The 12134-nt window shown below is 47.2% G+C and overlaps 1 protein-coding gene across 2 annotated transcripts; it reads right to left on the minus strand.

Moving 5' to 3' along the window:
* Positions 1 to 764: 764 nt before the first annotated feature.
* POLR3H (RNA polymerase III subunit H) lies at positions 765 to 7707 on the minus strand. Of its 2 annotated transcripts, XM_057422792.1 has the most exons (7): positions 7689 to 7707; positions 7283 to 7410; positions 5846 to 5942; positions 4145 to 4231; positions 2986 to 3175; positions 2289 to 2496; positions 765 to 1645 (listed from the first exon to the last, which is right to left on the minus strand). In XM_057422792.1, exons 2-7 carry the CDS (start codon positions 7391 to 7393, stop codon positions 1592 to 1594), a joined length of 747 nt encoding a protein of 248 aa, XP_057278775.1. In that variant the 5' UTR covers positions 7394 to 7410; positions 7689 to 7707; the 3' UTR covers positions 765 to 1591. The 2 variants fall into 2 exon arrangements, with proteins under 2 accessions (XP_057278775.1, XP_057278776.1); XM_057422793.1 differs by lacking the exon at positions 7689 to 7707 and having other exon boundaries at positions 3112 to 3175; positions 7283 to 7482.
* Positions 7708 to 12134: the final 4427 nt, after the last annotated feature.

Raw genomic sequence — 12134 nt, forward strand, 5'->3', positions numbered from 1 at the left:
CCTGCCTTCTCCACAACAGGAGCCTGAGGTTGAGGAGTATCCTGTTAGAACAGCATCTAAATCTATGCAGCTACCAGCTCCCTCCACTTCTGGGAGCTCTGACCCTGTGAAATGAGAGCTGAGATGTTTGAAGGTACCTGGGCTTTTTGCTACCCCACAACAGCCCCTTATGCTGCTGAGGCTCTAACTTGCTTCACCCAAATCTCCACTGCTACAGCCAGCTGGGGTTTCTGCAAGCAGTTTCTTCCGTGGCTGGATGTCTGAGCACCACTGCGCTCTCTAAGCTTATTGTCTGAGCAGATGGACCTCAGTTCCTATGTGAACCTGAAGAATTCCAGGCTCCCTTTTAATTAGGGCAATGCACCAGGAATAACAGTTCAGAATTAAGGGGTTCTAACACCACTGCAGGGAGGGTGCTGGTGACTCAGGCTTTGTTTTCCCAGTTGGAGGTTAAGCAGGCCCACTATCCCAGGGAATTACAGCCCCTTCCTGCCAAATGTGCCTGGCTTTGTAATTATGTGTAGCATCACTCTCTTGGCAATGGGCCCTGCATAGATTTTACTGTTCTGTTGCCCCCCTTCCCTTTTACTGCTGTCAGGGAGGGTGATGGCAATTGTTTGTTATTGGCTGTCAGAGAAAAGTGTTGGTTGCAACACTGCCTGCCTTGAAATCCAAGTAGCTGAACTGCAGGAGGCAACTCTTCCCTTCCTGCTAGTCAGGAAGCTAATAGTTTCCCCCCACAAACTGAAAAGGAAGGCAGGCTGTGTGGTTTTTACTATTTATTCCATTTCTTGTATTAACACACCTCCATAAACAAGTATTTGGCTTGTTCATAGCAGCCTTGGTCCATTGCAGTTCATAATTACGTATTTCCAGTTGAACTCCTGCAAAGTTTAGCTCATTCTACATAAATACAGCTTGTACAATAAAGTATTTAGATTCAGCACAATAAGCAGCCTCTAGCATTCCACAGTGGTCACCTTCTCAGAGCCCAAGTTACTTTTAGGTAAACTACTATCATTACAGTTCTTTTTGGCAGACTTCATCCATGGATGAACTTCCTATTCCCAGCAGAACATTATCCCCACCACCACCTCTCCTGGCAGCAGCATTTTCCAGATCTCAAGAGTACCGTACCTCCTTTAACTCCAGTGTTTTGCTGTTTCATTTCCTGTCAAAAGAAGGGCAGATTTCTACCCCTCTGAGATCAAGCTCTCAGCCCAAGGAAGCAATCCTCTTTGACAGGCATTCTCTCCTGCTTTCACTCACTGAAGGCAACTCCCTTCTTAATTCAGACAAGCAAAGACCTCCCCTGTTTTTCCTGCAGGGCAGGAGACCAAAGCTCCAGCTGAGTTTGTTGCTGCTGCACTCAGGGCTTTTTGTGCCTTTAAAATCACTTGTACAGATCAGTGAAGACATTTCTTGAAAGCAACTTGTCTCTATCTGGCAGGCTGGAAGCTGAAGGGGAAAACACAGAATGGCAGGTCTAATTTCTCATTCAGCTTCAGAGGAGCAATGAGCACCAGCAGGACCCCATTATCCCCCAAACATCCACCGGAAAGACTTTCTGTGGAGCAGGCTCTGATGGCAGCTAGCTGTTTGTCCACCATGACAGGAGGCCCAAGCCTGGCTCACTGATGGATCCCTGTTCACAGAGAGAAGAAGAGAACGTGCATAAAGAATGCAGGAGGAAACACATCAGAATTTACTAGCTCACCCCCCCCCCCCCAAGTTATGGATGAGCTACTCACTTTCCCCCCTCAATCAGAGCCTTCATAGCACTTGCCCAGGCTCCTTGAAGCCTCGTCAACACTACCCACAATGTTCAACACTTAAAATTCAAGCACCCATTCCACCTCCTGACTGTCCCTGCACTGTTCAATGGTTTAGATCCATCTTCCTCTCACACTGTATTCAGGTGGGTCTTATGCCAAAACATGGAATGGGAAAGACAGTTTAGCTGCTGTGTAAACCTTGATGTGGTTCTCCCAGTGCTGTACTTCTCCTCCGCTCACTCCTACGTGCAGAGCCTGCACCCAGTCTTCTTTAAATCAGCCCCCCAGGAGGAACTCTACCAACAACCACAAAGTGTTCCAGTAAAAACAGACAGCAAACACACAGCAGCCACAAGAACAATCATCTCGTTTCTCCCCTTTTCCACTCCTTTCCTTTTATGACTCTGCTTCACTATCAGCTTAAAGCAACCCGTTCCTCAGGGAAGGGATGCTATTTTAGCCACAGAATAAACCCAGAGCATTCACAAAGCTGTATGAATAATGCACAGTTACCACAAGAGTGTAGGGTGCCTCTTTCTTCTGGACTTCTTCCGTGGCATTGGAAGTGGAAGCCTCTGCAGAGCTTGGACCCGTCGGGGATGTATCAACAAATGTCTCATCCACAACTCGGAAACGGATCTCCTCCCCAATGTCCATGTAAAGGTCGTGGGCCCCTTCTTCTGTCTCATATTCCCATACCCACACCTGCTCTGCTTCATCGCTGGCCATGCCAAGGGTTAAGGAGGGAAACTATCAGTGTTCTGCCTGACACATCACTTCCTGACAGCTTTGAGAGCAGACTCGATTCAAAGCCTTTTCACTATTCTTTCTCCAAGGGCAGTGCATTCTCCTCAGTGATCATCTGCACAGAACCCCCGTCTGGTTTCTGATTTTCCTGCTTTGAGGTGTATGCTGCAGGGCAGAGTCTGGGTTACCCCCACCCCCCATAAAAAACAACAGCAACAAAGACGACTCCCAAACAAACCCCCTGAAACCCAAGAAGACCTCACCTTAAGTGTATTACACACACAATGTCTATCTCGACATCACACTATGTGGTAAAACCTGTATCCTGCCTTCCACAGCAGCCAAGACTAGAGGCAGGGATTAAAATGTGGTTGTTCAGGGGCTGCTGCCATTTATTCCCATTAGCAGGCACAATGATCCTGCAAACCCGTGTCTGGCTGTGATAACAGTCTGCAGGACTTGCCTGACACAACGGCTTAGTTTCTGCCACTGAGCACCTCCATTGTTGCAGCAGTGAATGCTGTTGGGCCAGCACTGCACAATCCTTTGAAATGAAGTAGTAAAGTTATCAAAGGTGATCAAGGGATACAACTTCGCTGGCTGCTGCAGCGATTCTGGTGGGATGACAATATCATCAAAGAATCCAACAGAAACTGTGGAGAAAAGAAGCTGATGAAGACTGAAACAATTCTTTGCAAATGACGTTCACCAGTGATTCCTATAGTGCACTTCTAGACTCATTCTCCTTCCTCTTTCAAGAAGGTGGCGCAGGAATTACTCTTTGAGCCACAACACTCGATTTTAGTTGGCAGCAAAGCAACCACCCAGCTGAAAGTCCATACAGCAACAGAGGGCACAGTCTGTGTGCCCACTGGGAAAGGAAAAGGCTGTTTGGAGCAGGATTGGAAATGAAAGCGTTCCAAGAAATGAGTCAGATGCTATAGAGGTCTGCAACAGAAAGTTGCTTAGAAATCACAGATGTAACATATTAAATGCAGACCAATATAGTTAAAACAGCCCCCACCTCCCCACTGAGATTTCACAATGCTGAATTTTATCAGAAAGTGGACATGCCCAAATTCAGCAACACAAGCAGCCAGGATAATCTTATTGTCTTAGCTTAGCAACAGAGCAGAGGAGCTCGCCTCTGTGGAACACTCCTCCAAGAAAGGAAAGCAACTCATCAATTATGTATTCCTTGAATCTGACAGCACTTTGTGCTCACAAAGACATTTTCTTGCCATGTTTTTAGGTACAGGAAACAACTACGGATTTGCAGAGAACTGTAAAGAAGATCAATCAGATCAAGCAGATACTACCACTTTGAAAAAAAACAAGTTAACTGAAGCAAGAAAACAAATCCAGTCTATGCTCCAAATGGGGCTGCCTGTTCTTCTTGGGCATGCACATGAATGACAAAAGGAGAGGGGAGTGCAGACAAAACCATTCAGGGCAGGGGAAGCTGCCATGCTCAAACTACCTCAGATAACAGCAGTGCTACAGGCCAGTAATAGTCTTTAACCAGGGTACAGACAGTGCAATACCACCTGAAGTCACAGTATCTCAACAGCCCCAGGAGCTCTGCAGCTTGTGTGCCCCCAGTATTAGAAGTTGCAGCTTACCGTGAACACCATCCTGACTGCAGCTTTTAATCTGTCCAATGAGGATTTCATCCAAGAAGGGATGGAAGACCACATAGCGGAAATGCACTTAAAAAGAAAACAGATCATTAATAATATGCCCATGTTAGTGAATTAGACTCCTTCCACGGGTTGGCAGCCATTAAAACAAAATCCCACATCCTGTATGCCCTCTAAAATGCCTCCCCTTTGACAATTTCCTTACAGGCATTGATTAGATAGAAAAACGAGAACAGGAGTTAAGATTCCTAACTAGTTTGTGCAAGCTGTTGCCCAGCAGTGCCCTGTTCCCTGCTCCTCAGTCTTGCTAGAGTTTAAGATCACAGAATTAAGCTGCAAGATGAACAATATGGAGCGGGGCCTGTGCTAAAGTTATGATGTGAGCATTCCTGCACAATGCTCCAAGGCCAAGAGTACCAGTTGAAATTACACTTTCTCCTAATACTTCTGTGCCTTTTACCTTTGTCAGCAATGCTGCATTTTCTTCAGATAAAATAACTGGTATCACATATTATCAGAGTAAGGTACTCTAACATAACTGGATTTTTCATCCAGTTTAAGTAACATGTTTCTAACTAAGCATTTTGCATTTGTAATTATTAAAATGCTATACTAAACCAAATTTACCTGAACAACGCTATGAGCAATTTAACATAATTTTAGCTGTCTGTACTCAATGCTCCTCTTTTACATAAAATCAGTTACAGTACCTTAAAGAAAGAGTTATTACTAGGATTTATTGAAGTGCTATCCCAGATTCTGAAAGCAGACTTTTTCCCAAGCTCAGAGAGAATACATCCTCTCACTTTCAATTCAAGGAGTAGTTCAAAGTTAAGAAGCTGAACAGAGATTAAAGCAAGGAGGAAAGCCTGCCATCCTCCTTAAATATTACAGAAAACTTTTATTTGAAGGGAGCAAGTTCTCCTGGGAGTTAAAACTTGGACAAGGGGAGCCACATTCAGTCTGTCAAGTTTGCTTCTAACAGGAAATACTTCATTTGCTCAAGCTGCACTTCCACAGTGAAAACTGAAACTGAAAAAAAATGCATCTCTTTCCAGTTTAAATAAACTTATTTTAAAGATATGACAAAATTTGGTTTTATGCATTTACTTCCAGTTTTCACTCAGACAGATTTGCCAGAAGTCAAAGCAAAGAAATTAGTCATTCCTTATTTAAAACAGAAAGTCACTAGAAGCGTATGCTGAACCAGATCTGTCTAAGTCTCAAAGATGTAGCAAAACTTCCAGCTAGGAAAACAGCATCAAATGCTGTGCAAATGCTTTATGTAGAAAAGTGTTTCAACATCCTAGCTAGAGAAAATAAGCTTCAAAAAGAAACAAATACTAAAAAAACACAAAATAATTAATACAACTGATTTTCTACATGCATATTTCCAATCATTTTAAACTAAACTTCTTCCTCACTCCACACCTACATCTCTAGTAGTAAAACAGAGATGGACTGTTGGAGAAAGCTAACAGGACTGGCTATTTAAAGCTATGTTTGTACCCAAAAAGTGCAAAGAAGGGACTTTAGCCATGTTTCTCTTGCCCTCCGTACACGAATGGAGTTAAGGTGACAAACTTCAGAAGCTCCTTTAAATTTCCTTAACAATTGAACCCAGTTTACATTTCCAGATCACTAACCCTCTGCAAAACCATGTAACTAAGGACAAGCACATACCTTTGGTATGAGATGCACCATCTCCAGGGAAAATGTATGAATCTTCCAGCTTTGTGATATCATATAAACAGATGCAGAGGCCGACGTTGTACACAACCTGCTCAAAGAAAATAATTAAAAAGCAGTAAGTCAAGCAACCCACCAGGTTAAACCAAGTAAACCATGAAATTTACACACCACACACATCAGTTCAAAACAAGGCCACAGAAGGGTGGCTGCTTTGGTACGCTCTCTTCAACAGCCCCAGCCAAAACCTCACTGCACTGCAGGGGAACCCCAAACCTACCCAAGTGTTACGGGAGCAGTGTTTTCACTGGCACTGCAAAGAGCACAGCTACAAACAGAAACCCTTGGGGCAACTGTCGGTGGTGAGAAAACCTGACAGTTGCCAAGATAGCAAACAGTTGCTCACAGACAACATTCACCAGCCCTACAGCTTGTCCAAAAGCTAAACATACTTTTTGCTAGAGTTACACTCTCAGAAGCCTCTAGGCTTGCCTTTGTCTTAAACTGAATTAGCGCTGGGGAGAGCCAAGGACAGCTCTTGGTTCCTCTGCTACTTCTGAGAGGGCTTCCCAGCACACACAATCTGAGACCCCTACCAGTCATCAGGGGAAGCCCTTCGCTTTTTATCACTTGGCCCTATAACCTGCTATTCACAACCCTACATCACTTGAGGTTGCTCTTTTGAGCACCCCTCACGTTCCCTGCCTTGCACTGAAAGCCTCAGGCTAATCGCAGTCCCAGGGCTGCAGAGACAGAACACTTGTTTCTATCCTGTACCAAAGACCAACTTTTTACTGACACACTGTATTTTGAGTACTAAGCGCAGACCTAGCCAGCTATTAATACCTTAATTTTTCTTCCAGTATTGCTGTTCTACACTTCAGACATAAGACAAAACTGTTCACTATGCTGAGGCCCTGGCACAGGCTGCGCACAGAAGCTGTGGCTGCCCCAGCCCTTGCAGTGTTCAAGGCCAGGTTGGACGGGGCTTGGAGCAACCTGCTCTAGTGGAAGGTGTCCCTGCTCGTGGCAGGGGGTTGGAACTGGATGAGCTTTAAGGTCCCTTCTAATGCAAACCATTCTCTGATTCTACCTTCTCTTAAATTCTCCCCTCTGGATGGATTAGTTTGTATCAGCTTTTCAGACTGAGTTTTGGATTGCTAGTCTACACATAAACAGCAGTTACTCTTCTCTCCCATACTTCTCGGCCCCATCTGGTATCTCATTATATTGCAATTACAGCATTAGCCATTAGAAAAAAAGTCCCCTTTGAGATGATACATGGCTATCTGTTTACACTCTAGTGTATTTCAGTTACTGGGGTGGCCTTCTCATCTATTCTGACACCTCACCCACACATCTCGTTAGGAACAAGAAACACTCGGGGATGTTACAATGCCTCCACCAACCTATACATGACCCACGCTTTACCTTATTGGCCAATTTCTTGTTTAGCTCTTCCGCAATGGAATCATTCAGTTTCCTCTCAAACTGCCAGGGAGCAATCCTCACTGTGTCCGTCATCTCTACCAGGACAAACATGGTGGCGGGCAGCACCTCTGAGGAGAGCGACAAACACCAACCGCCTCAGGCGCCGGAGCACTGCGAGGGCAGCCGACACACCGACAACCGGGGAATCCCCAATGCCTTGCACGGAGCTCAGCGGGGCAGCACCCTGCCTGTCCCGAAATGAAACAGGACATGGGAGTCTGAAACCGGGGGAGGGGGTTGAGGGCTGCCACGCAACGGGGTGGGCGGCCAGAGAGCCGCCGTTGTACGGAGCACGGGGAGCGGACGGCACCGAACCGGGCCGCACCTCAGCCGCTCCCTCACCCACCTCCCACACGCGGAACACCGCCGCGCTCTACCCGACCCCACAGCACTTCCGGCGCCTCAGCCAATCGCATCCCGCGGCGGGCGGGCGGGCCCGCGCTGATTGACGAGGAAAGAAACCCTCACGGGACGTGGGGGAGGAGCCTTGCAGCGACCCCGCCCCCCGGCCGCCATTTTGTCCCTCCTCAGGGCGGGGTGACGGGGTGGCAGGCCCGGCCCGGCCCCTGCCGTGATGGGTGCGGGGCTGGGGTCGTTCAGTGTGGACATGGAGAGCCCCGCAGCAGCCTGGCAATCGGCGCCAGGCTGCGCTTTACCTGTCCCCCACCCCAGGTTTTTTTCCTCAAGCAGTGGCTCCTGGGTCTGGGCTGATGTTTCACCTGAAGCAATCCCCAGTTGCAGTTGTAGTCACTTCATTTATCGTTTTCATCTGCTTATCCTACAGGGCAGCAGAGGTCGAAGTCTGCACCTCTCCAAGAACCAACACTTGAGCTGTTTGCCTACCTAAAGAGCAACTTGGGGTGGGTTTATAGCCCACTTCCACCTAGAAGCCTGCTTCAGAGCAGTGACTGCCCAATACTTAGGTCAAGGTTATTGCCAAGGACAAATAGACATCACGTAGAGCTGGCATAGTTTATTCTGTGCATGTATTACGAACAGGCATTCTGCAGCGAGTCAAGCAGCGTGAGGGATGGGAGAAAACAAGGGGGTGTGCTCATGTCTGTGAGAAATGAAAGGAGGCCGTTTGAAGTGTGCTTAAAAAAGGATCCACCAGGAAAACCAAACATCCCTGGCTGACAGTCAAAACTGCACTGTCAGCACAGCAGCTTTGATGCCAAGGCTGAGTGTGTCATCCCCAACCGCCCCCAGCAGCGCATAGCGGGACGGTAATGAGTGGTTTAGGTGAGGAATCATTAAACGTTGAGCTGCGTTGGGACAGGAAGGGGAGAACAAGGTTGGAAACACCACAGCTTGGCCTCATTAACAAGATACCATTGGGTTGTGGGTTTGTCCTTTGTTAATGGCTGGTCTGCGCATGTTGGGCATGTTTGTATTAAATGGGCCCTGGAACAACTTTTCCCGTATTGACAACCTGAGAAGAGCAGCATTTTCCTTCAAGCAGCATCCGCCAGCTGAGCAGGGAGCCTGCTGCTGGCCCCGCAGACACTGCTCTCTCAGAACACCTCAACCCAAATCCCCAGTGCTTCTCACTCTTCTCGTCCTACTTCAGGGAGCTGTGCAGCAGCTCCTTCTTCCTGCGCTGCAGTCGCGGCTGCGCTAATCTCAGCATGGCACAGTTTTGCTGGCACGCGTGCCGCATCCCTTGCTGTTCTGTCCTGGCCTCACGCAGCTCTGGCAGTGCGAGGTTTGACCTTTAGCTGGAGCACAGGTTTTGTGGGTATCTGGAGCTATGTTTTTAGAAGAGAGAAGAGTTCTGACCTTTTTCTGGGTCAGGGTCCTATTCTGCTGGCAGGGGAAGAAATAGCCTTTCTATCACACAAGGAGATATCAGTTAGACACTTGATACTGGCAAGGATACTTTTGTGTATAAGAACTGTAAGGTTAAACAGGGGCAAGGGTTGAGCGGAAGAGCAGGCTGAATAACTGGGAGAGCATGAGAGATGGAGAGAAGTGGATTTGGACAGAGTCATAATCACACTTCCATTTCTAGCCTGTCCTTGAGCTAACATTTCTTGTGCTTCCAATAGCCATGCCCCAGCAAGGGGGCTCTTGGGTACCTAATACAAAGCAGATGCATCTCCCATCATCCTGATCCACAGCCCTGTGAGCAGTGGGTCTGTGAGGCCTTGCTTCATACTTGTTTGTGTCTTATGGTTGGGTCTTTGGTGTCTCATAAAGTGCAAGCACCAAACAAGGTCTTCTGCGTTGGGGGTGTGCAGATTCTCTCTCATGTATCAGCCAACAAGGGCTGAACACCGCAGGTTGTTCTTCAGTAGGGCAACAGATTCCTCTTCTCTGCATAGCTACGTGTTTTGGGAACACTTGCAGGTACTTTGATACTACTCTGGGGAAAATGAGTTGAAATGTGTGGAGAATAAGCTGGCAAAGGCAGCATCGAATGAGCTTCATTGCCTTAGATACTGGGCTACAAACACCACCAGAGCTGAGTCAGGCTGGCCATTTCTCATCCTCTACCAGTAACATCTCAGGCTGTGGGAAATGGTTTTCAGTCTCACCCTCTGCAGGTAACCCCCCCAAATCCCAAGCAGTATGTGCCTGGCCCTTTGTGCACATGATGGGATGTTGCTCTGCTACCACCTAGGTTTTCTCCCTGGAGGAATTCTGTATTTCATAAACACCATCTCTAATGTACAAATATAAACAGAAGCCAAGCTTTGCCCTGTAAAACCTGGGTGTTGTCTCAGCTGAGTTATGATAGCACTAGGAGTTATACTATGTTTAAGTCAGCAGCTAAGGTATCTTGATGTCAGAGAGCAGCCTCATTGTGTTGAGTGGTCTCTTTCTGTCCCAGTAGTACTGACACGATGAATATCCACAAATCTGCAGGGCCTGTATGCACCTTTTCATACATAACCACAAAGTTTGTGAAGTCTCTCTCAGCAGTATTGGGCCTTTTCCAGCATTTGGGAGGATGGCTGAGACTGGCTCTCAGTTGCTGGGATTGTTTTTTTTTTTGACACTTAAACTGCTGGAATGCAGGGATTGCACAAGGGTCTTCCTGTCACTCAGAGAAAATCCCTGACATTTCTCATTCTCACAATTGAGAGGAAAACTGGAAAATACTATTTGACGTTACCTGAAGGCTCAGAAAAGGGAGGAAAATATAAAGAACCCCCAAATTATTTTGCTTTAAGATCTCCTCTGCCCCACATCCCCATTCCTGTTGAGAAAACTGGGTAAGAGATGTTGGAGGAGGTGAGAGGTGATTTGCATCTAGACTGTACTGGCCCTCCTTTGATTGACTCCAACGGAATTATGTATCTTCTCACTTACAAAGTCCTGCATACTTCTGCCATTGCTTCCACCTCTGCAGGCATCTCCAGCACCCCCATTGTCTGATCAAAGCTTCCCCTCTTCTCCTTTTATAAGTTTTGCATACTTCAGACTCTGCTGCAGCACATGCCCAGAGCCACCTTCCAGTCAAACATCCTTCGAGTTCCCTGTGCCTCTCCTGTCAAGAGCCTTTAGTCATTTTGTGTCAGAGTCGTGTTCTGACACTCGTCCCCTCTGTTCAGTTGATACTCTTTGACTGGACACATCGTTAACCCTGGTGTACCACAAACCAGGCAGGGAAGTACAGGTATTTATGATCATCAATATACAATGTACAGTCACTCTTCTGACCTCCAGCTGTTTCCAGCTCAGGACCCTCCTCATGTGGATGTGTAGAGCTGTCCCCCAGGAGAGGATGGGCAATCTCAGGAGAAATTCAGGATGAAGACTGAGAGCTAGCTGTGTTTCTTCTCCCCTTCTTTTGCAAGGTTTTGAAGGGTAGAGTGGAGAGATGAGCCTTTGGTGTCTGTAGGGGGGAATGGGGCTCCTGTTTTGCCATGGAAAACTGCTTGAAAAGGCTTGAGCAGAGCATGATGGGCAATAGCAGAACCCACCGGCACTTGGGGGGGTTTCAGTGCTTCTTGCCATGGTCTGGTCTGGTCTGTGTGCAGAGCCTTTTTCTGCACTATTGTTCATTGACAAGGAGGGACACAACCACTTTGTGCTCTGGTCCCTCTGTCAAAGCCCCTGGGATGGCCACAGATCAACACCCCACTACCTGGATGGATGGATGGATGGATGGATGGATGGATGGATGGATGGATGGATGGATGGATGGATAGATACAGCCAAGTGGAGCAATTGTTACCTTGTCTCCTGACTGCACCATGACTCACACACCATGCCAGCTTCCCACACTACTGGTATGCCACCCTGCAGCCCCAGGGGTCATTGGTGGAAAAGCTCTGGTTACTACCATCGCATTCATCTATGTAGAATGACTCAAGGAAAGAGTTGTGTAAGAAACCAAAAGCAACCTACCACCACCCCATGTCACAAGATGCCCATGACAGCTCCCTGCAGCACTGACACTGTGCCATGGCTGTTTGGGGTTCTTGCAAACTTTATTCCAGGATCACAGATCCCTGCGTTTTAAGGTACTGGTGTGGTCCACCCTTCTGCTCCAAAATGAGGCTGATACCACCTAAATTCCTCCCAAAGGATGCCTACCCAGCCTGTTCTTAAAAACCTCCAGTGATGGAGACTCTGGTGCTTCCCCAGGCAATCTACTTGAGTAATTAACTGCCTGTTCTGTTAGAAAGCCTTTCCTAATGTCTAGCATCAGTCTCACTCCTTGAAATTTAAACCCCACTACTCCTCGCCCTGTTTCCCAGTGGATACAACTGATTCCTGTCCTCATCACATCACCCTACGCCCCCAAGAGAGAAAGTCTCTGGCCAACTTATGACGTTGTTTT

This window comes from Pezoporus wallicus, unplaced genomic scaffold, assembly GCF_028554395.1.
Source record: "Pezoporus wallicus isolate ANWC-B61680 ecotype Strahan unplaced genomic scaffold, APGP_CSIRO_Pwel_v1 contig_8839, whole genome shotgun sequence".
Taxonomy (NCBI): domain Eukaryota; kingdom Metazoa; phylum Chordata; class Aves; order Psittaciformes; family Psittacidae; genus Pezoporus; species Pezoporus wallicus.